The 24,365-nt window shown below is 46.4% G+C and overlaps 1 protein-coding gene across 1 annotated transcript in view; it reads left to right on the top strand.

Moving 5' to 3' along the window:
- Positions 1-24,365, top strand: part of LOC144152905 (glutamate receptor ionotropic, kainate 2-like) — a 397,026-nt gene that overhangs the window by 295,880 nt on the left and 76,781 nt on the right. The window contains exons 4-7 of the mRNA XM_077684459.1: positions 3,188-3,366; positions 4,835-4,888; positions 9,680-9,844; positions 18,832-18,984. Coding sequence (XP_077540585.1) covers positions 3,188-3,366; positions 4,835-4,888; positions 9,680-9,844; positions 18,832-18,984 — 551 coding nt within the window. The remainder of the gene's footprint in view (positions 1-3,187; positions 3,367-4,834; positions 4,889-9,679; positions 9,845-18,831; positions 18,985-24,365) is intronic.

The raw sequence follows: 24,365 nt of genomic DNA, 5'->3' as shown, positions 1-24,365 counted from the left end.
TAAATGAAGGCGTGCACCATAAAACCAGATAAAAGCAGCATGATTATTCAGCAATGTCGCGCTGGTCACACGCAAAAAACAAGTACGCAAAATGAAAGCAGGCAACGAGGAAGAATTTCAAGACATGGTACGTATGTAAGAGTCCCGAATGACACACGCAACTCGTACACGAGTGAGAATGAATGAAGGTAGTACGATAGTATTTCCTTCATTCAGGGACACGTTTTCGCGAGTAACATTCACACAAGAAATAGGCTATCACAAAAATAGTTACAACATGCTCTTCTCACTTATGGATAAAGCATGAATGCATTGCTTATAAAGCTCATTCAATGTGTTGGCCAAAGTGTGGCATAATCTCTGGCGCCCATATTCTGCGCGTGAGAATGGTACCTGCAAATAGTTTGACATCGGTGGGAGTAGAGCGAAACCTTTTTTTTTTTTAAGTGCGAATGCACTTCTTAAGCGAGCCTGAATCGTCCGCCGCCGTCGTCCGCATAGCAACAGCTGCGGGTGCGCGCGCTCCTCGTCTTCCTCCTCATCTTCCCTAGCAACGGGGGGAGATTGGCGCGCGCTACTCTCCTCCTCCTCTCTCCGCTCAGTGACTGCGGGTGTTGGGCGCCTCCTCTCCACTTCGGGCGGGAGAGCTCTCGCTCGCGTAGCGGGCGCTCCGCATTCCGACGCGTGAGGGCGCTCGTGTAGCCCTCGCCGTAACGGCGGGCGCTACTCTCCTCCTCCTCTCTCCGCTCAGTGACTGCGGGTGTTGGGCGCCTCCTCACCACTCCAAGATCACGATATCCACCGTAATCGCGCAATCAACAACCGTGCATTCGCACTTACACACTCTCCCCCTCGGGGAAGTGCGAGGGAATTTTTGGAGTTTAGCGAATTACACAAATGCCGCTAATTCTGTACCGCATTTTTATGACTTCGAAATGCTCCGACTATCCTATTTTTCTTGAATAATTCGTCAGTGTGTGCATTATGGGGAACCTTGTCAATGGCAGGAACAGCCTTTTTTTTGCAAAACCGTGAGATTGTTTTGAACATTTGCTGTTGTGTTTCCCCACATTCTCACACAATGCTCAGCTGCGAATGAAATAAAGAATTATATAATAATTGTTCAATTTTAAGAGGAAGAAAATACCAATACCTGCTTATAATCTCAACAGTTTTGCGAGCTTCTGAGCATACTGAGTCAACATGGTCGTTCCAGGACATATGTTCGGTACATATCACGCCCAGCGTTTTGACAGGCTTTTGAAGCATTACCGTGGATGAGACCAGTGTAACGACTAGTGTGGCGACTTCGCCAGGCTAGCAGCTCCTTCCCACACAGGCGGTGGTGGCTCACAGCGCCAGTCCCCGCGCTATGTACGTACAGAAAGCTCACCTACGGAGGTCTGGTAGTTCATCGGTCCGCATATTAGGGAGGTGGACCTGCGCCGCATGCTGAGATAGCTACTGGACGATTGTTGAGACGGTTGCGCCATCTGTCGGTAAAACTGGGCACTTTAACTTGGCGTGACGGGCACCATCGCCACACATTACGAGCCCCTATACAGCTCCGCTGTTAACAGTGACGGTTGATTTGACCCCTGAAATTCACCTAAGTCCATTGCCTCGAGGTTTTAAATGATAATGCGATTTCGGGAAGTCGAGATGGTGGAACACGCGTAAGCATTCAAGCACATGCACCCAGACACATGCACAAACACGAACGCACGCGCTAAAACACGCGAACATACTGCCGCTTTCAACAGAAAGGAAAAAAATCGCTGGAACGCAGTAGTAGTGGCTGTGTTCCGTTGCTGCCACCCATAATGTCTGGGCTCCCTTTTCAGGCGAGATGGCGCCGTTAACGAAGCAGGCGAAACACTGAACGCGTGCGTTCTTTTTTCGTGCGTAAAACCTCCGCTTCCTCTGAATTATTGCATGGGGCTTCCCGGCAGCTCATTTCGTAGCTCAGGCGTTTTTTGGCGTGTTAATCGTTAAGCAGGGCATGAGCGATACCTCGGACCACATTATCAATAAATAAAGATGGGCATATCGTACACTTGTGGGCGGACTTGTTTAATCATTCACCACGCTGCGTAGCGAAGAAGGCGCTGAGTGTGTAAAGAAATGTTTCTGTTCTACAATGCGCATGCGTTGGCAGAGAATAAAGAGCGCACGAAGAGATAATTTATCAAAGCCTACTCTATTTCTGTTGAAGCTGACGAGTGCCCTAACGCACCTTCATTGGTTTATCTCCAGGAGAGATTACGCTTATTGATAACGGCCTTGCATAACCAAATAGCACGGGCAAACCCATTTTATTAGGTGCGGAGTACCTTAGGACCGCACAATGTCCGTCCGCGTCCGTGCTCATAGCATTTACAATCGCAAAAAAAAAAAAAATACACACACAGGCACCTGCACGTTTCGAGCCTGTGCCTGGTAGACCAGACAGAGCTGGTGTCAGTCGTCTTACCCATTGGGCTAAGAATGTGAGTTAACAGCCGAGAGTCAAACAGCTTACTCCCTCGCCTGTAACGGTGCGGATTACACTAGAAATTCCCAATGTCCATCCGCGTTCATCCGTGCGCGCGCCACCATCAAGCGAAAATCAATCGAAATTTGATTTGAGCCGTAAGTTGGAGTAACATTTAGGGAATAATCAAGGTGCAACTCACAGATCAAATCGAATGACGGTCGGGGTGCAAATCGGATGTCATTTTGAGTCCCCCTACTCCGCACCCTCGCCATCATCCACGGAGTGCAAATGCTGCCATTTTTTTGTTCTTGTTTGTTTACCCTGCATATATTCGTCTCTATGTTGTGCGAATAACACAGTTTGTATTTTGTGCTTGTCTTGTGAATGTTCCCCCGTGTTCTTTTTCACCATAAGTTACCAATGAGCGCACTGAAAGTAAATGTTTTGTTCTTTTTAATTTCAATCGAGGTGGCAACACCTACCGTAAAATATCTGGTTACGCTTGTACGTGCATATTTCGTGAAGAAAGAGAGCGTTGAAAATACGTCACAAAACGAAGAACGATGACACAGATGCGCATCTGTGTAGCGGCTCTTCGTTTTTGTGTCGTATTTTTAGCACTCCTTTCCTTCAGACACTTACAGTCCGTGTACAGCCTTCTACTAGCCTTTAATAACCTCTATTGTTGTTGTTGACGTTGTTGTTGCGCAGGTATCATAAGGCTTCAGGATTTTCTGAAGGAGGCCCGGAGCAACGATTGGCACATCCAGATGTACCAGTTCCACACTGGACAGCCCTACCGGGACCTCTTCTGGAAGATCAAGAAGACCAAGGAAACACGGGTTGTGTTGGACGTCAAGAGGGAAAACCTTTTCACTGCCCTGAAACACGTGAGCAGGGGAAGGGAAAAAGATGTGCGCTAAACCTTACTCATAACGATATCCCCGCGCGCGATGCGTAACTGACTTCGTAATAAGCAGTGTTTCGTTAAAAGCGGGAGTAATTCGCTCTCTTTGTATTGTAGTAGCGAACATAAAGAAACTTCGAACAAACAGGACTTCGAATAAAGCCAGTTCGTTATAACGAGTATGTATTGCAGTTGAAATGTGCCCTCGTGTCTTGTAGAAATACAAGGGCCGTTCCTGTTAAGAGGGATGCCCTCACGTTGGAATCGTTGCGAGAAAACCACCGGAACTTCAGTAAAGGCATCTTTAGAAATGCGCATTCAAAGTGTACTTAAACACGCACAGTTCCAAATTTTTGTTTTAACTGTGTGTTTCCGGGTAAGCAGTTTAGCTCAAAATGCAATTTACGTTTCGCGCTTTTGACAGGCCGTTATGCGATGCCGGCTTCCTCGTGAATCTGCCTAATAGACAGCTTTTAATGGTTTGAACATTCAAACTACCGCCGTTAAAACGATCACCCTCCGGCAGGGCGTGACCGTTAAAACTGCGACATACTTTGTCTGACAACGCAGCTCGTATATGGAGCATAATAACCTTACTACTGCCGGCATAATGTGGACACGGAAATGTGTCTGAGTTACGGTTTGCAGAATCCGCCTGTAGTAGGCAAATGTATTAGTCCGTTGCTTCGCTCTGCCTCAGGCTGCGTTTAGTAGAGCTGGGACTAGAAAATGAACAAAGTCGAAAATACTACGGTGCATTGGTTGCTACGAGCAATGTAAATTTTATTTGCGATTGGAGGCCACATTGATGTCCCGCGTTTTCGCTGTAACAGTGACGTATCCCTAACTGTGAATGCGGGTGACGCGAAAAAGAAGCCCCTGATTTCTCCACAAATGTTTACACTGAAGTATAATTTAGAAAACTACGCTGGAAAACGATAAAATATTATTTACAGTCTGAAACGACCGAGATCCCTTAAGGAATGTAACCACCCAAGAACTCTAGCATCAATGCCGTGGGTTTGCTTCGCCACAATACAACCTGTTTAACCAATCACCTCGTCAAAGGTAGCTAATTTGACGAGTAACGACCCAGACTTATTATTTCAATAAAATACCATCGCCGATTAATAAGAAAAGTACGATGCTCTGATTCTGTAACTTCACCGTGCCGGCCACACCTTCTCGAGCAGAATTACGTGCTGGTACTCATTATTAGCATCCATTCCTATATTCATCACAATGATTTGTCAGTCAATATATCCTGCGAAGCGATGTTGCGTACGTTGTTTTTTTTTTCTTTTGGAGTGCCTACTAGTATTGCCAAATTAGATAAATGAATGCAGGTCGAGGACGTGCTTTATGAAATTAGTTGCGACGCTACCGAAGCACTCGTGCTAACGATTCGCACCAAACTTTCTCCCCTTGTTCTCCCGGAAACAAAAACGCAGGCGCAGCAAGTTGGGATGCTTACAGAAAGCCACAGTTACCTGATCACATCTCTGGTGAGTGCCTCTTCTTCTGTCGCTGCCATGTCCTGCGCTTGCTTGTTCGCAAATTATATCAGTCCATACCAGCCACTGCTTAGGTCAGCACGTACTAGATCAAATAGAAAGTCGGAGCACAAGATGTTTGGCGATTTCGGCTACATCAGTTGCCGTGATTTGACCCACAATGCCTATGTTTCGCGCGGAGTACTGAATAACACACCCTTAGCCATTCTCTCGAGGGTGATAAAAGGATGGGAAGCAGATTAGCGGCTTACTTATCTAAGGGATGTTGCTGGCGCACTTGCTGGTAAGCCAGCGAGGGTGCGTCTATCGTGGCACACGGATGGCCTCTCGCGGTGGCCTCCAATCTATTTGCACAGCGCTCACACGAGCCTCTCAACGGATGCGCGTCTCTCCCGAATGCCGGTTTGTGACGTCGCCTTCACTGGGAAAGCTACGCAAGATGATGTATTGGGCGAGCTGACAAGTTTTGTCGCCAGCCCCTTTACGTCCTTTTGTGGCCACAGTAGCTCTTTTTCGGCGTGCCGATGATTCTTTTGTGGCTTTCCACGCACTCGGCTTGCGCACAGCAACTTGCTCATTTGAGACGGGTTGCGTCAAACTAGGCGAGCGGGTGTAGGTTGTTTGAGATGCCCTTCGGAACAGTAGGTTTTCTTGCAGTTCGCGCAGTTGGATGGGAGTTAGAACGAGACGGCTGTATGTTAGCATTGAGAAGTGCTGATTGAGAGTGCTGTTAGCATTGAGAGTGAGAAAGGGACACCGCACCCCGCACGCGCTTGTGCTATAATGAAAGTTTATCATTTTAGCAACAAAAGGCCGGTAGCGAGGAAGAACCACTGGGCCCAAAGATCAAAAAATACCATTACAATTTCAGCTGCTTGATCATTTCAATCGGCAACGCACCATGAATGAATATAGCCACGTAAGGTTCAGCACTGTGATCAATATAACTCTCAATATTCAGTTCATATGTGCACAGCAGAAGGCCCAGCACCATGTTACGATGCAAATAGAGGAGTCCCTCAAGGAGCAGTCTTAACCCCGTTGCTGTTCCATCTTACGCTCATTCACCTAAAACGCGTTCTCCCCCGGGGCGTCAAAGTCACACTCTACGCGAATGATATCTGTGTTTGGAGTGCGTCGAGATCACGTAGGATCACACAGAAGAAGCTGCAGAAGGCTTTTGCAAGAATAGCGGCGTACCCATTGCCGAGAGGACTCAATCTTTCCTCCGAAAAAACTGTCACAATGGCGCTCACCCGCAAGTGCATAGATCGATATCCTTTAATCCTGATTGGCCGGCGTGTGCATAAAGTACGAACCCAAATATACCTAGGCATTGCATTATAAACAGAAACATTTCCTGGTCCCCCAGAAGTAAAAAGATTACGTACGCTTATATCAGCAGTATACAAAACTATTTGATATCTTTGTAACACTCGCTGGGGCAGTGATTGTCGCTCTGCGGTGCTGTTCTTAAATGTTGATGTTGTCTTGCGCTACAGCCTTCCCGTCCTGCAACAACTGTCCCCGACTAGCAGTAAACAGCTGGAAGCGGCAAGGAACAACTGTCTGAGGAAGAACAACTGTCTGAGGAAGTTCCTTGACCTTCATGCGAGCTCGTCATGTTGTGGGACTATTGCAGAAGCTGGCTGCCTGCCCATGGATGTGTTACGGCTTCAAGAGACGCTACGCAATTTGAGGCACAGGCTACATGCCACAACCCATTTCCTGGATCGTAGTGCGGATCAAGACGCTTCCAGCTTTGGACAAACAATAAGGACAAGTAATGCTTCCGATCCAGATCAAGCACCGCAGACCATGTCCTTTGGTTTTCCGCCATGGACTCTGTTACCTGTTACCATAAAACATTCTATACCTGGAAATCATTAAAAAAAGCGCATATCCCAAAATGTTCTACTTCAGATTAAACTTGCGCATATTCAGAAATTTTACTCAGCAACGACCTATAGTTTTACAGATGCATCGGCAACATCTGAGCGCAGTTCTTCAGGAGATTTTATTCCGTTAGTTAACACATCACTGTCACACCGGCTTGAGCGAGCGACTTCGTCCACGCTAGCTGAGCTTTATAGAATCAAAGAAGCCATCCGGCACATACTTCGTCAGCCACCGACACAATGGGCCATTTTCAGACTCGAAAGCCGCCCTACAAAGCCTGCGAGGTGCTAGCGGCTTCAGCATCCACGACCACATCCAGCGCGAAGTAAAATACATTCACCATGTCGCGTACGCTGCTGGCCATCCATTTTCAGACTCGAAAGCCGCCCTACAAAGCCTGCGAGGTGCTAGCGGCTTCAGCATCCACGACCACATCCAGCGCGAAGTAAAATACATTCACCATGTCGCGTACGCTGCTGGCCATCGCGTAACCCTTCAGTGGCTCCCTGGGCACTGTGGTGTTTTAGGAAATCAGCGAGCAGATGAGGCTGCACGAAATGAAAAACAAAAGAAACATTTTTGTACAAAAATTATTGCCCCAATTATAACCAAGACGCTAGCTCTAGCAAAAAGAAACCGCTTATGGTTCCTCCCGGAACATCATCCTGATTTTCTATTCTCAATTGACCCACAGATGAGATTAAGGCTGCCAGAAAGACTACCTCGCCAGCTGGAAGCGTTATTTCATAGAATGCGACTCAATGTGGGATTCACTAATGCCTCCTTGGCATAGGCCAGAGTCCAAGCCCATATTGCGACAACTGTGGCTCCCATGAAACCGTCGAGCAGGTCCTCCAAGAGTGCTCCACCTACACCGATGCAAGGAGCCGGTTACAGCAGATGATGTGTCTTCACGCTGGACCAATTACGCTGAGCCTGCTACTTGGACTTGGCACTCTCGCTTCTCTCAGCGGAAAATCCCGGATGCGTTATTTGGCTATCTTGAAGATATTGGCGTCGCTGAGACAGTGTAGCCCCCCTTATGCGGACCGCCCTCGCTACATCCCATGCAACTATATATGGCGCTACCTCTTATCTTTCTCCTTTCCTCTAACACTCCTCTTTTTCCTAATCATCTATATTCCCCCATTCCCCTTCCGGCAGAGTAGCATGTCAACGTACGTATGTTGGCAAACCTCTCTGCATTTCCTTCTTTAACAAAGAGCTTCTCTCTCTCTCTTCTCATACCATACCGAAAACTGAATTCTACAGATTTTCCTTACTCCTCTTTTACAGCGAAGTAGCAATAATTCGTTTTGATTGAAATTTCAGTGCGCTAAACAGGAAACAAAATGTCAAGGCGCCGTAAGTGACTCATTATGTTGGAGCGACGCAAATCTAATAAAGAACGAAAGCAACTCGCAATTACACTGGAAAGGAGAGAATATATGACATGAAGAAAAATAGATTCGTATGAACATTTTTTGCTGCAAAGCATTGGGCGTGACTAAAAGCGCCCAGAAAATTCTGCGCATGCGTTTTGTTGCCGTGCGAGAGCGCAGATACGTATTGAGTTCAAAGTTCGAATAAATAGGGAGCATGTCAAGGATAACGTGCAGCGAAGATTTGAGACTAGTAGGTTAATTACGCAATTTGGGAAAATTACAAACTTGCTGTTTCTGTGTATTTTGAGGCGTTAAGCAATGTTTGCTAGCTGTGGTGACATAAATAAATGTGGCGTAGAGTTGACATTTTGAGTCTCTGGGAGAAAGATATTTCGTCACATGCAGTCAAAATTTAAAGTAGCTGGGATAATTACAGCTTTAAAAAAAATCGCATGGGCGGCAAAGCATTATACGAATGTTTTCTGCTGTCCTAGGAGAGTTCAATGCGGCAGACAGTTCAATTACGGGGTCAACAGTAGGCCATGTTAAGGTTGATGCGCGAGAAATGATTTAGTTTTGTAGTTTCAATTTTTAAGTAAGTTTCGTAGTTTCAGTTTTATTTGGTAATGTACGAATTTCAAATTTGTTAATTTTGGGGTTAGTTGGAGGCTTTTGATTACGCCGGAAATAGGCTAGTAGTCGCTCCAGGTTGATTCTGCTAAGTCGCAAAAATCTGGCGTGATTTTTCCTAAAAGTCCTATGTCAAAAGCTTAAGGTGAGTATATCGGTATAAGAATTTCCCTGTTTCCTTTTTCTATTTTTCCACTGCAGAACATGTACACTCTACCTTAATTAAGACATTCCAAGCTTGAAAAGTGCAGCGCTTAACACGTCTGTAGCTCTTCACCTATCCTTTGCACTGCTATGTTTTGTGTAGCCAAATGCCAACTTTTCCACAGCGTAATCTTCTGCAAGTTTGAATTATGTATTCGAGAAAAAAGGTTTCGGCAAAGTTGCACCCGAAGTCATCCAGAAACAGAGTGACTTGAGCTTAAGTTTTGATATTAAAGATTATTCTTGTGTCTTTATTTGCTCTATGGAGCAATGGACCGTTTTACGTGTCTTGTGTGGCACCCAAAGATTTGATCGCTTTTACATATCATAATATCGCCATGTCCCACTTAACGTTACGTATCGTCATGGGTGTAAAAAAAATTTTTTGTGCTTGTCTATTTCCTGGCTTTAATTCACAGTAAGTTAAAACAATGACCTGGTTGTTCACCAGTTTATCGGAGGTCATGGTACATGGGCTGAACTAACCGAAGATGACATTTTCCGCAACTTTATCGTAACCTCTGTGGTGAATATCCAGGAAGACAATACTTTGTTTAAAAAAACTTATCGCAGGAGCGGTAATTTACTGCTTTGCAACTTCGAGTATCTGTCACGCTATTGTCTCGATGCGCGTGCTCTAATTACCACCGTGCAATGACCGCAGGACCTGCACACGGTTGATCTGGAAGAGTTCAAGTACGGCCAGACCAAGATCACCGGCTACCGGCTGGTGGACGTGGACAGTCCCGAGTTGCAAGGGTTTCTCAAGGACTGGGAGATCATGTCTTCCCGGATGGATCGAAAGGCTCCCGTGCCGCAGACCATAAGGGTACCGTGTGCACAGCTCTACCCCTCACAGTCATGGTGGCGCTGGTGTTGGCAGCGTCTCCCGGGAAAATAGTAGAGGCTGCGGTAGTGTAGATGTATCAGAATAATGACTATAATGCTATGGTGCTTCTAGCCACCATAGGGCCAGGCATGGCGTCGGAAGTGAACGCCGTCGAAGTATCTCTAGCTGAAGGACTGCACACGTTACAACAAGGAATGTATGCAGTTCCGCCTACTCTATTTGCAAACATTACGTGTGTGTACGGGCGGTTCAATGAATGGGAAAATGAGTGAGAAAGAGTTCGTTCATAATGGCTACACGCTATTATTGGCCATTCGATTTTACTCTTTCAGTATTCATTGTCGAAACAATAAAGGCATAAAAATCCCGTCGCAGGAATAGGCCGTTTACTCCGTAGGTGGACGAAAAGTCTCGTTTGAAAGGGGGTTCACTTTAAACGCATTGGCTTCGCAATCGATGCAGAAATAAAATAGAGGGACGATATTCATAAAAAAGTATAGTAAAGAATTTATGTACTAAAATTTGGAGCTTTAACAGATTTTAGTACATCATTTGGTGTCAGTGAGAAGATCAGGCCAATGTTTACTTTTGAAGAGTTCTGAAAACCACGCTTGATTCTAAAAAGTAATCTTTCACACAAATGGCAAGAATATGGGTGAGTATGTCGAGAAATATTGAGACAATTTCCCAAAAATGAGTATCTCAAGCCACATGCACTTATTAGAACGCGTCTGGGCCAACGTCGAACAATAAGGCCATTACACAGTATGTTACGAGAATACAGCGCACCTCCTGCTTGTAACGTAGCAACTTAGGTAAAAATGGTAAAACATGATCTCAGCCAAACCTGTGCCTTAGTTTACAACACCGGCGAACGCTATTATATTGGTCCGGGGAAAACCATTCTCCCATCAGCCAAGCGCCCCCCATTTTACATAATTTTCGCCGCCCTTAAAACGCGCCTGTTCTGCATTTTGATTCAATAAAACGTAGCTACATCAAGCAGACGCTGTGATGGTTAAGCATGCAGCTCCGAAAAATAAATCACAAGCGCAGTCTTCTTGTGTTTGTGTTTTATACCGCTTATTTTACGCTGTTTGACGAAGTGAATTTTCTCAACACTTCTTCTACCTCACGGACAATAAAAAAGATAAGCAGGTCTCTCGTAGCGGTACAATTACCGTCATAATAATTAACTGACAATCTCTGCTTATAGAGTTTAGCTGGTAATGTTCGGGTGAGGAAGACGTACAACTGGTAGGAAAAGAGCATGTTCATGATTTTAAAATCAAATGAACTGGCGATTACCTTTCGGGCCAAAAATGTGGCTTGGAATGTAGTATACAGGTTGAACTAATCAAAGAAAAAAATTGGCCGTGTATCTGCTCCCCTTTTGTTACAAATGTCGACAAAGGACGAGAGCATTCGTCGACATTTGTCAAGTAAATGCCTCCCTTCGCTTTCCCGTCAGCTCTCATGTTGTTCCTCTCTTGTCGCACTCCTCCAAAGATAAACGCGCTAGAGGTTTGCTCGGGTCAATTTAAATTTACCGTGGTCTACTGCTAAGGGGCCGGTGCCTCTATGCCAGCGCTGCCGTACTGCGGAGACTCGCGTGAATCATGTTCGTCCGCTCGGTTACAACGAGGCCGACGCCGAAGGTAGATGTGAAAGCACAGGAGCGGGTGCTCAAGTGCTGCGCACTGGAACAGTAGTTATTATGAAAGTTAAAAATAGCGCCAACTTTCAATTTGATGTTGCGCTTGTCGCGCAGTTATTCCTAGCCTTAACTAAGCTCGTCTTAATCGTACCTTTGTAAAAGCAGCCTTCTTACAGCTGGTAGGAAGGAAGCACGTGCCTCTTGACAAGGGTCTTAGAACCAGAAAGAAAAGCATGGCCAGTCGACGTCGGAATTTTCTGCCGATTAGAGTGCAATTGGCGTTTCTAAAGCCACGTAGACGGGTATTGAAGTGCGCCCAGAAAGCCGCAAACCACCACAAACATCCGCCATCCCCCCCCCCTCCCGCAATAATAAGAAAAAAAATTATCGCGCCTTCCCGCGAGGGGAACACGAGTAAATGCAGAGCATTGGGGGTCGTTAACGCCGCGTGAAGTCGCGTTAGGGTGGGTAGTTGGGTCGTAGTTGTGTTGGTGTTGGTTTGGGGTAGAGAGAGGAGAGTAAAGTCGCGTTAGGGTGGAGCGAGCGTCAACCAAGGAAGGAAGGAGCAACGCAGTGATTGAAGCACGAGCGACCGCTAGCCGCTTTATATTTGCAGCGCGCGCAGTAGAGGGAGAGCAGTACGGTGGGGGAGAGCGCGCGCCCTTCCACGCCCCACCGCGCTGCTATCACGCACCTGTTACGCCGAGACCGCGACGGAGCGAACGGGCTGACTACGACGCATGCGCGCGCCAGCTGCTGTTGAGAGAGAGGAGGGAAGGAGGAAAGGCGCACCTGCTGCGGACGCGGAGCTGTGGACGCCGTCCGACGCAGGAAGAGGCGAGGCTAAGAAATGCTCTGCATTTAAAACTCCCACTCAAGCGCCGGTTCAACGGTACAGGATCCTGCTTCGTCGCACGGCTTCAAGCCCAAATTAGCCATAAGATTAGGTTTGGCTTGCTCAACCACGCGTGTATTATTACGCTTCCATTGCCCCCAGCAACGTTCTTGAACAGGCCCTCAAGAACACGCTAAAATGGTTGTAATATTTCACCTTGCCTCCCTTAAAAACGTCACCGCCATTCCGTACAACTACTGCAGAGTCGTTTTTAGGGAGCATTGCCTCACACGTAACAAATCACTCGTACCTAACACTGCTCAAATTCCCTGAGCGGTCGGGTTACTGCAGTGCACACTAGCGACAAACCATAGCAGTAAATTCGGCAAATCCGCTTCATGGCGTCGCTCGCCATGCCAATCGACCCAGAAAAATTGGCCACGCTGAAAGATTGAGCAACACTTGCATTGCGTTATGTCCCAAGGCAGTCGATTGTCGTCTTTTTTTTTTTTTTTTGTCAAATAGTCGGTGGAGTAGACTCATTCGCCTAAACCAAACTGGTAACGGAAAGAGTGCCGGCTGCTTCGCGTGCACTGTGGGCGAAGCCAACCCATAGGGTCATATTTGAAATGTCACGGGCAAGGAAGGACACAGGCGAGTCTTTCTTTACCTTGTGTCTTTCGGGTCCTTCCTTGCCTATCTTAGATCGCGCATTGAAATCTTTGTGAACTGCGCTGCTCTAGCTCGCCCAGATATTTATTTGAGTCCCGTGGGAGCGTTCGGCAAAGTCCAACTTGCTGACGTAAGGAAGCGACCAGACAACAGAGTAAGAAATTCCGACGCCGTTTTTACGCATTTTATCCACATGTCACTTTGCAATACGCCACTCAACACTGTCGTCAAGTTGCCAGTGAACAAAACTAGGTAGCCCCGCCTGTTACTCAGTATTGTGCCTAGGAAAAGTGACCACAAACACTATTCAATAAAACTGAACACAGTGATATATATATATACCAGAATACCGGTCTGGTGCGATCGCACCGGAACGCACCAGACCGGTATTCTGGAGGTCGTGGGTTCGGATCCCACCCGGTGGGCATTTTTTCACCACTTTCTTTTCGACACAAAAAATTCTTCATCTCTTTCTATGACCCACCACAACATCCCCTTTGCTTTCCGAGGTTTTCTTGACTGCCAACCCTTATTTTCTGTCTTATATATATATATATATATATATATATATATATATATATATATATATATATATATATATATATATATATATATATATATATATATATATATATATATATATATATATATATATATATATATATATATATATATATATATATATATATATATATAAATATAAATATATAATGAGGAGCTCGTTAAATTAACACAGAATTAAGGGTTGCAGTCAAGTCAAGAATGTCAAGGAAAGTAAAGGAGAAAATGCGGTCGGGCATTTCATATCGTTGAAAGAGATGCAGATTTTTGAATGACAAAAAAGTGGAGAACAAAATGCCAGCCGGGTGGGATGTTAAATACCTTAACATAATTACCCAAGAAAGGATAGGGGAGAACAGCCTCGCCGGTAGCTAGTAGTCATCGCACCGGACGCGTATTCTGGAGGTCGTGGCTTCGGATCCCACCCAGCGGGCATTTTTGCTCCACTTTCTTTCTGTCTTTCAAAAATATGCATCTGTTTCAACGATAACAAAGGACCTACCGCATTCTCCCCTTTGCTTTCTTTGGCATTCTTGACTACCAACTCTTATTTCTGTCTTTATATGCGTGTGCGTGCGTGCGTGCGTGTACGCGTGTGCGTGTACGCGTGTGCGTGTGCGTGTGTGTGCGTGTGCGTGCATTCGTGCGTGCGTGCATGTGTGTGTGTGTGTGTGTGTGTGTGCGTGTGTGCGTGTGTGCGTGTGTGCGTGCGTGCGTGCGTGTACGCGTGTGCGTGTGCGTGTGTGTGCGTGTGCGTGCATTCGTGCGTGCGTGTGTGTGTGTGTGTGTGTGTGTGTGCGTGTGTGCGTGCGTGCGTGCGTGCGCGCGTGTGTGCGTGCGCGCGTGTGTGCGTGTGCGCGTGCGTGTGCGTGTGCGTGCGCGCGCGCGCGCCATGAACGGTAAGCAAGAGAAAAAAAACGGGGCACTTTATAAAAAACATTTTCCTAGATATAACCCATGATTAAACGACCGGCAAGTGTTGAACCTATGAATGAGATTTTTGACTAGTCACAAAAAACCGTCAAAAAGAAAAACACCCTTCGAACAAACTAAACTATAGTTCACGGTCTTTCTTCGCTCGCTTATAAAGTGCCGGCAGACCCGTCGAACAGCTACCAAATTGCTGCAACTCGACTTTCAATAGCCGCCTTCCAATTGCTGTCTCTGTGGTGGGCCTACTATTCTGTTGTGATGAAGCTTTCGTTTTTTTCTTCGACACCGGCAGCTCTGGGCATCCAATCAGTTTCATTTTACGACCGATGCTGTTTCATAACTTTCCATTACGGTAGCAGAGTTCGAAGCTACGGAATACTAGCAACGAAACAAGGCTGAACTTCCCCCTTTAATTTCGTTCAAGAGACCATAAAAGACGCTCTCAAAATATAAAGGCCTATATTAGAGTGGCAAAAATCCTCGAAAGCACGGCAATTTCGCGATGACGTTTTATAAGCTTTCATCTCTGCACCCCTCTTGGCTCCTCGTAGAGGACAACAACGGGAGCAATCATGGCGCTCTTCTAAAAAAATTATTAGTCGGTTGTCGACTTGTTTTTATACACTTTTCTTGATTAAAAGTTTTTATTTATCGCTTCTTTCTTCAGAGGGACGACACGAAGTTTCTTTCAACGACAAGTGCCCAATACTTATTGAGTTTTCTAGCAACAACTTGCCCTTCGGTGGGGCCAACAAAGGACTTGAGAAAAAAGATGTGATGTTACGAGAACCTGATTACCCGCAACGGCCTCTACATGAAAAAAAAAATGTTGGTGACAAAGTAACATCAAGCACGTTTCTTTTTAATTGTCGATTTAGAATCAAGGACAAGTCTTTGTAGGCAAAGCAAACAGCATGTACAAATTGTTTTGCGAGCTCACGCCCGGTCTTTCATTACACACGAAGGCACTTTTTGTAAACCAGGTAGATCTTTTACTTACCTGGGGGATGAGTGAGTCCTGCACGCAGAGCGTCTAAACACCATTCGGACGATGAGCATAGACAGTGCATGTTTCAACGATTTCTGGGGACCGATGACATGCATGTCTTTAGGACGCATGTTGTTGCTACTGTTACAAATCTGCTTAGTAAGTCTTAGTTTGAATTTGACGCTCTGCCCGTTTATTTTGAGGCAGCGGCTTCCCCGCTCAAGCCTTGTATCTTCGGCTTAAACGTACTGCTATGGAGCCACTTTTTTATGAACGTTTATTTTACCACAGGGCCTACATATGGGGGTATGAGTTGATGGTGACTAGATGAAAATGAAAATGTTCGCTTCGCGGATGAAGTCAAGGAGTGAACGATGATGGCGCCCATGTATCCATGCGGCGTATGCGGAGGCGTCGTCTATGCGGAGACCACTTATTTACTTGACGCTTAAACGTTCAGATACACGATGGCGACAAGACGTCGAAGAGTCCAGGTTTCACGAAGATGATATTCAGCGGTGGTGAGTGTGAAGCCTCCACGCCTTGATTTTGTGCATTCATAGTGACGATCCAACAAGGAATTCCGAGGTATGAATTAAAATCACAATTGTACGTTATAGTAACTCAAGGCAGCATGGCTGACTTTTTATCTCCGTTACAACAAATCGATGTGATCAGGTCTACACGCGCACAAGCCAATAACCAGTGTTGTACGGAATGGCGATCCAGGAACTAGTTCCTTTTTGGAGGAACGGAGGAACGCCACCGTTCCATTAAGGGTACGTGGAACTGTAACAGTAACTCGTTATGTTTATTAAGGAACGGCAGGAACGGCGTTCCTTCTGCAAACGTTGCATCGCTAGGATTTGGCTGTTTTTAATGCCAAGGCTAGAGCACAAAAATCCACAAGTCGCTAGTGTGTTTCTCTTTTCATAAGCTGGACAATTTGTCCACCCTACAGCGGAACGTGCTTCCTCGAAGATCAAGGGCTGAGGAATAACCACGCATTCGGCCGCAGCTTGTACTAGCTTTCATGCCGGTTTAGCTTACGCGGCAGCGTTCGACGGGTGAATTGCGCAGCCACGATAATGCTTTTCACCTTTCATAGTTTGTCTGGGGAGGTCAGGAAGCGCGTCTGGCCGATAGAATTGTTCCCTGCCGGGAAAAGGTTTAAGTCCGAGCGGCGCCGCAGGTCCCTTGTAAAACCATCGTATCTGTATATTGTCAGGGGTAATTACCGCATTAGTGCGCGCAAGGCACGGGTGCGTTGTTGTCGGGGGAGTTGCGCTCCCTGTAAGGTCATTCGAAGGATCACCGGTTATGGGCGCACCGTAGTATCTCGGGATATCGTACTGCTCGAAGGTGCAGAGTACGCGGGCAGTTCGTCACGGCGTGGTCTATCGCCGATCTGGCGGGAATGGGTTGACGGGAGTGCCAGGTCCTCTTGTATTGCGCGCGTCGTGTCGACAAAGGACAGGAATTTTGTCATTATTGGGCCTAATTTTGTCACGCGCCGTATGGTCGATGACGCTCTGGGGTCCTACCTGGACGCTTCAGGACTCCTCCCGGCTCTGCGCTTTCTCCTCAGCTAAACTGAACTGTGGTCGTTTTATTTGTGTGCGTGTGCGTGTGCGTGTGCATGTGTGTGTGTGTGTGTGTGTGTGTGTGTGTGTGCGTGCGTGTGCGTGCGTGCGCGTGTGTGCGGGTGCGCATGTGCGTGTGCGTGCGTGTGTGTGTGTGTGTGTGCGTGCGTGCGCGTGCGTGCGCGTGCATGCGTGTGTGTGTGTGTGTGTGCGTGTGTGCGTGTGCGTGTGTTTGTGTATGTGTGTGCGTGCGTGCGTGCGCGCGCGTGTGTGTGTGTGTGCTTGTGTGTGTGCGCGCGTGCGTGTGTGTGTGTGTGTGTGCTTTTTTTGCCTTCGCGTATTACCGTTTAGCTTGTATATATTGTACATAGATGTCATGTTAGACCTGTATATATGTTTATATGTATCCTCTCCTCTCTATCCTCCCTTTCCTGTACAACTGTGTTCCCCATTCCTCCCACCCCCCACCCAGCAAGCGTTCCGGTGTCCACCCTTACGTGAGGCAAACTACGCCTGCTGGTGGTCTTTCCTTTCCTTGTTAAAAATAAATTCATTCATTCATTCATTCATTCATTCATTCATTCATTCATTCATTCATTCATTCATTCATTCATTCATGGACATTACATGAGAGAGGCCGCCCGAACGTCGACGGCAGCGTTCATAGTTGCTTTAGCTGGTGGGTTTCAACCTGTGTTATACTTGTGCTTTCATGAATACGTGATTGTTTGTGTACACGTGATTGTTTGTGTACACGAGATACTCACGTGATTGTTTGTGTACAAATTTTTGGGTTTGTTTACCTTGCCAATCAGCGGCCCTAGTGTGTGCTAGTTACTAGGTCCTCGAGGCGTGGTTTTTGTGTAATAAAACCGAAGTTTTTGGTGTTCTTGGACAGTCAGAACGAGAGCTAGAAAGTCGATATAAAGCAGCTTGAGTCCGGTCAGTTGACCGAATGAGAGAGAACGAATAGTCCCTTGTGAGTTAAATATGTTTAGCTGAGATCATTTAAGCATTTCTCTATTTTTTATGTGAACCTTGTATATCAGGGGAGCAGTTAGAAATATTTGGAGTTTGTCCGGTGCTTCCTGAAAAAATTGTAGGAGCATTTCTTTGGATTCTTTTCATCTCCAGATAATCTGCTGCCGGCGCTGTTAATATTTGTATAATATACGTAGTTCGATGTGAGTTTTCATTTTCTTACTTTATTTCGCCTCAGGATTATGGGCCACCGTATTTTAATTTGTAATAAAGAAATGTAACGTTAATGTAACGACACGTTCCAATGGGCAAAGTAGAACTGGAGCGCGTTCCTTTCGCAATAAAAAACTTGTAACAGGAACTCGTTTCAAAATTGAGAAGGAACGAGGAACGAGCTTTCGTTCCCGTTTTAGAGGAACGTGTACGACACTGCAAATAACTGGTTGGCCTGTCAGCCTTGTACCTACTGCGCATGCGCCAAACAAATGACCATTCTATTCTTTTTTTCAAATGTCGCAACCACTGCTGTAATTGCGGTGGGCCCGTCAGTCTTGTACCTACTGCGCGTGCGCCAGACAAATAACCACCCATATCGCTCTTTCAAATGTCGCACCCACCGCGGAAGTTGAAGTGGGCCTCTGACTCTTTTCCCTATTGCGCATGCGCCAAACAAGTAATCGCCCTATTCATCCTTTCAAATCTCGCGCCGACCGCAGTAGTTCCGTCACCTGCTCTCTTTGTCTCCCACCTTTGCAGACAGAGACGGCCTTAATGTACGACGCCGTGAAGTTGTTTGCCATGGGCCTGCACCAGTTGGACTTGACCAAGGCAGTGGACTTCCCGGTCATTTCATGCGACATGTCCGTCTCTTCGTCCGATGGTAGCAGCCTCATCAACCTCATGAAGCCCGTAAGTGACACCGGCGGATAGTCAGAGTGGAGTTGGCTCATGCACTTCGACCCAGAATTGGACTGCATCATCGTGAACGGTTAGATGCCCGTGTGTAAATTGTGTAGCTGAAAATAGCGCAGTCAGACATCAAAGTGTTCCTAGGAGTATCATGTGCGGCTTACTTTAACGACGCCTCTTCCTACAAGCCGAGGCCTAATCACTAGCACGATTTTGCCTCACCCCTACAAACTTGGGCCACGACGTAGACCATACCTTGCAAATAAGTACACAAACAGAGGTAGCCAATGATTACCGCGCCCGGACAGGGTCCACGGCATTTTGTTTTTGGCTTCCTGTGTCTTTACATGTTATATTGTAATCGGACAAAAGTACTGAATGAGCAAGAATGGTATGTTTTGATAGCGGGTTTCGAACTCATGGCTTTCGGATGTTAAGCTCTGGTGTCGATGTTATCGGTGTCGAGTTAAGGTTTAAAGAACTCGCTGTATTTCGTATTTATGCGAATCACTGTCATTATGGGACAACGAAAAGAAAAGATCTCAGTGGCGAAATGGGCAGATTTCAACACGCAGTTAAAATAAAACAGTTTACCATACGAACAGAATGACCTTCACTATTGTTATTAAAGGGCAATAAATGGCGAAACGTTGAGAGCCCAGTAACCACGGCTGAAAAAGAAGGCAATGATTTTTTGCTGTTGTCATTAGAGTACATGGCTCGTTTTGTAGAGCCATACTTTGTACGTCCAGTGTGCGTTTTATACGTTATAAAACGGAAGATTTCTTTTTCTAGGAAGCATTTTTCATCCTACATTTGTTATATTTGTACTAAGCGTCTCTTTTAGCTCTACTGAGCACACGGCTCTTGCGTTCTACCACCAAGTCATAGGCACCGGCTCCTTGTCCAAACCATGCTAAGTATTGCTCATCCTTATGTGGCGGACCGATATATGTTTATTAGAGCGCAAGTTGTACGAGGGTATAGAGCCGTGATACGAGTGGCCACGTCTGAATCCTCAAAATCGTCGAAGCTGCCGCGCGGGCTCTGCAACAAGAACGAACGTAGCCGGGAGAAAACCGTACAGTACACTCTAAATTGATTTACAGTTTTTGTCTATACGTAACACACTTACACGCCATCAAAAAAAAACATATTTGAAAGTGTGTAATAAACGATAAAATGCCCGTTAAACGGGGGTATTCTTGTGTTTTTACTACATCCTAAAGATGTTATAAGCAACAAAACCCCTGTTTTGTTGTGTGTTTAAGGGTATTTTATTTGTTATTTTTTCTGCTAGGGTGTAAAGGTGTTACTTATAGACAGTGGTTTACACCCTTAAATGCTGTAAATGATTTAACAGTGTAGCACGGTGCGCGCGCCGAGTGGGCCAGAACTAACGATAGCACAACAGAGAAGAAAAATGACAGTGTGACGTCAGCACGCGCCGCGCATGCGCAGTGGCTGTGAACGCGGGTGAGCTGCCGTGCGTTGCACCCGCCGCGGTGGCTCAGTGCTAAGGCGTTGCGCTGCTGAGCACGAGGTCGCGGGTTCGATTCCCTGCCGCGGCGGCCGCTTTTCTGATGGAGGCGAATAGCAAAAACTCCCGTGTGTACGAGATTTCGGCGCACGTTAAAGATCCCCAGGGGGTCAAAATTAATCCGGAGCCCTCCACTACGGCGCGCCTCATCGCCTGCGTTGCGTCGGCGCGTTAAACCCTACAATCAATCAATCAATGCCGTGCGTTGCTCGTGCGGTTATTAATGTGTATGTTTCTGCCTGTGTATGTTTCTGAGATTTATGGGAGAGGCCTTCGCCCTGCATTGGGGGTAGATAGGCTGGGGAAGAAGAAGAAGATGATGATGATTATGGTTCTTCATGGCTGATGCGATCATCACCGGCTCGATAGAAGAGACGACACGCAGATGACCGAAATGGCCCTAGGCGTGCAAATCCATGAAGGAAAAAAACTCAGGGGGGGTTCCATGCATGTCAAACGCATTGCTAAAACCGTGGGCAAAGTGACGTCATTTTAGGAAGTCTATGAACATTGTTGCTTGATTTGTTACAGCTACGGCGACAAGATGAGTATGAATTCCACGGACAATTTTTACAGCGCTCTGACACAGCTGTGGGTGTCAATGAAATTAGCAGCCGAGATGGCGAGCACGGCTGCCATCCCTGAGAAGTACCCCGAGCAAATCACTGAAAAATTAGCCAAGAAATTATGAGAGATTAGAATTCCCAGCGAAATTCGCTGGTATATTTGGAGTTCGGGAGTGTCCGTACAGCTGCGTCTTGAACGGACTAAGCGGCGGAGAAGGCGAGGGGCAACAGAGAAGAATGGGGAAGGGTAGTGTGCTCCCTGGACATCCTGACATGGCGGGAATGTCTTCACACTAGGTGACCTCACGACGTCCCCTGAGAACGTCCATGTAGAACACGACATTGGAGAGGAAAAATATTTGAACCTACGCAGCGTGAAAGAGACTAGGAGCGCATTTAAGGTCGTCCTGAGTCGCCGCTGTTCGATAGGGAGCGGAAAAACCACAACGGAAATGCAAAATAAGAAATATATGCTGAGTATCATACGGAAACACTAAATACAACTCAAAAAGTTCATTTGAAAGTGCTCTGTGGCGCAAATGAACGAAGTTAGAGTCGAGCTCGCGCACTTTGATTAGATCTGCATCGGATCTTCGCAGAATGTTTCATCTTTTCGCAGTGTTGAAAACACTCTCGTTATCCTTCGTAGCTTCTGGATGCCTCAAGAAGTAATGGGGATTTATTGTTCGCACGGGGTGGCGCGGACATGAAAGGAGTGGCAGTATTCCCTTTCGAAAACATTCATATGCTAGAGTGCGTCCTGTGCCCCTAGACGCATGGCGGAGGTACGGAAAAAAGTTCGTTGGGTTCCAAAGGAGGAAATAAATAGCGGTCGGGTAAATGGTCACAAATAATTGTTCCGAATTTAGGCGCTAGACGTACTTTTTTCGATCGAAACAAAATGTAGTTTTTGACTCATTGGACGTGGAATAGAAATTGATTGGTTGATTTTTATTTGTTTAGCTATTCTATGTACCCTACAGAATAACCCAAAATCTGCTGGTTTGTGATGTAAAGGTTATATTTCTTTCCGTGAGCAAACACAGAAATCAACAGGTAATCGGAAAAGGTATTACTCACCACGTCATTTGTTTTTTTCTAATCTCTACTCTCTATTGCTACATAACTCAAATTTCGGCAACCCCTAACATACGTCTGGGACAACGCAATTTACCGCGGCTCTTGATTTTGCTGTATAGGTGATTTGTGGAACCTATGTAGCCTACCGGAGTGAATGTTGTTCCGGTAAAAACAAACTGAAAATGCATACGTTCACCATTTAGACGGGTTACATTCCCAACTTCGAAGTATTTCAGCGACAAAACCGAAGTTCGCTGAAGGTAGGAGCAATACATGAAGCCCGTTAAAGTGAAGAACTTGAACATCGAATTCTTTAAAGTGAGCACAACGTCTAGGCTTCATTATAAATTTAAAGCAGAGTAAGCAGTTGAGCCAGACAGAAAGCAGACAAAGACTCTGGAAATCTTACCTCTGTGCCCTGATACACGTGTGGAACTTTAAAGGGATCAGTGTTTTGCGTGCTAAAATTGAGTGATGTTTTAGGTTTTTTGTCTCCCTTTTGAGTATTTTCTTGGTATTTATTGCGGTGACAGAAAAGCGCCAAGCTTTTGCTCTTATGTTAGCGGCATCATGAAAGGCCGACCGGGTAACAGCATTGGGCGTGCATAATACAAGGTGATCGATAGAGAACTCTGGATATAGCATTCCTTTACGAATCGATCCCCCGTCCGAACTCTTCTAACTATTACGTGTTCGACCAATGCGATATAAGAACGGAATGAGATGGTGTAGAAACATACTGAAAGGAAGAATAGTTAACTGAAACTTCAGGGGAAAAACGCGTGTGGTTAAACTGTGAAAAATACGTTATCAATCTGAATAGAAGCACGAACCAAATGTGGGAGTCGAGGAGATACACCGCCATTAAGTGGAGGGAATGCGATCAGTATAATAGAGGGCAGCGAATGAGCAAGGCTACCCCGGAGAAATTATTGCTGGGGGTTGTTTTCAGAATTGCTTGACTGTCAAGCGGCAGTTAACCAATCGTCGTTACCGATAATGTATTCCCCAGTATCTACAAAATGGCGTGACTCTGAATTACAAACTCGATACGCTAGATGTAGTTTTCAATAAAACGCGCGAACTCGCATCGGCTCCACAAGATGGCCCGGATAAAAACAAACCCCACGTATTAGTTAGCGCTCTTCAGAGCTTTGCGGCAGCTTAATCACCGACGGAACAGCCGGAATTTTGGGAGCAGATGAGGAGCAGAGCGCGCTGGGTGCCGTAAAACTACACGCGTGAGCGGGTTGCCGTCGTGCTGCACGTCATTAACTCCGCAATTAGGGCACCCCACGCCGGAGACCTTTGTCCTTCTCGACCCCGGAAACAGTTTCACGCTCGCGTCCATTTGCACGGCTCAAAACCGCTCGTCCCCTCTGACCTTGCGACATGGCGGGGCTTTGTTAAAGTGTGCATGGCGCGCCTCTGGAATGGCACGTGTTGTCTGGCAGTGCGTTTCTGATACAATGGTGGTTTCGAATGCAGACATGAGTGGGAGAGTGCGCCATTTACGTACTGATAATATCGCCTTACACAGTTTCCTCTCTATTGAGTTGTTTCTCACCGAATGATAAACCAACATTGTCTTTTTAAGTGTGTTTTTGCTTGTTTGAAATGTGGGGGTTGGTTTACTCGTCTCATTCGTGTCGGACATGTAAGCAGTTCTGAGGTATTTGGTCTATATTTGACGTCTGAATATTTGACGTCTGAATGGTCTATATTTGACGTCTGACGCCTGAATTTGACGTCTGAAGCCTAAAAAAAAAAAACAGCAGAACTGGCGGCCCCTCTCCCTCCGTCGAGGACCAGGCTGTTGCACCTCCCATGGATTTCCGAACTTGCCGCTGAAAGTTCCCCATGACTGGCAGGCGCGGATCGTTTTGTTCCAAGCCATTCACTTCTCCCCCAAAGTGGACCGCGTTAGCACGGGCTAGAACCCTCGACAACCGGCTTCGTGAACTCGGCGTCTGTAGCGTGAACCCCGCGTCTTTGCTCCCCAGTTCGGGCGTGAACACAAGTGAACTGGCGAGTAGAAGCCGAGCATTAGAGAGATCACGCCACAAACGCTGAGCCGAGTGCTCTCTAAGGTCAAGCTAGCCGACACCAGACGCTCCTCACGAGGGGCACGCTCACGCGCGCTCGGTATTTTTTGGTATTGTTCTTTTGAGGTCCTCACGTGGCGCAATCCTACG

This window comes from Haemaphysalis longicornis, unplaced genomic scaffold (assembly GCF_048455015.1).
Source record: "Haemaphysalis longicornis isolate Haplotype H1 unplaced genomic scaffold, Haemaphysalis longicornis Haplotype H1 scaffold_9, whole genome shotgun sequence".
NCBI lineage: Eukaryota > Metazoa > Arthropoda > Arachnida > Ixodida > Ixodidae > Haemaphysalis > Haemaphysalis longicornis.
This window is presented reverse-complemented; position numbering and strand designations above follow the sequence as displayed.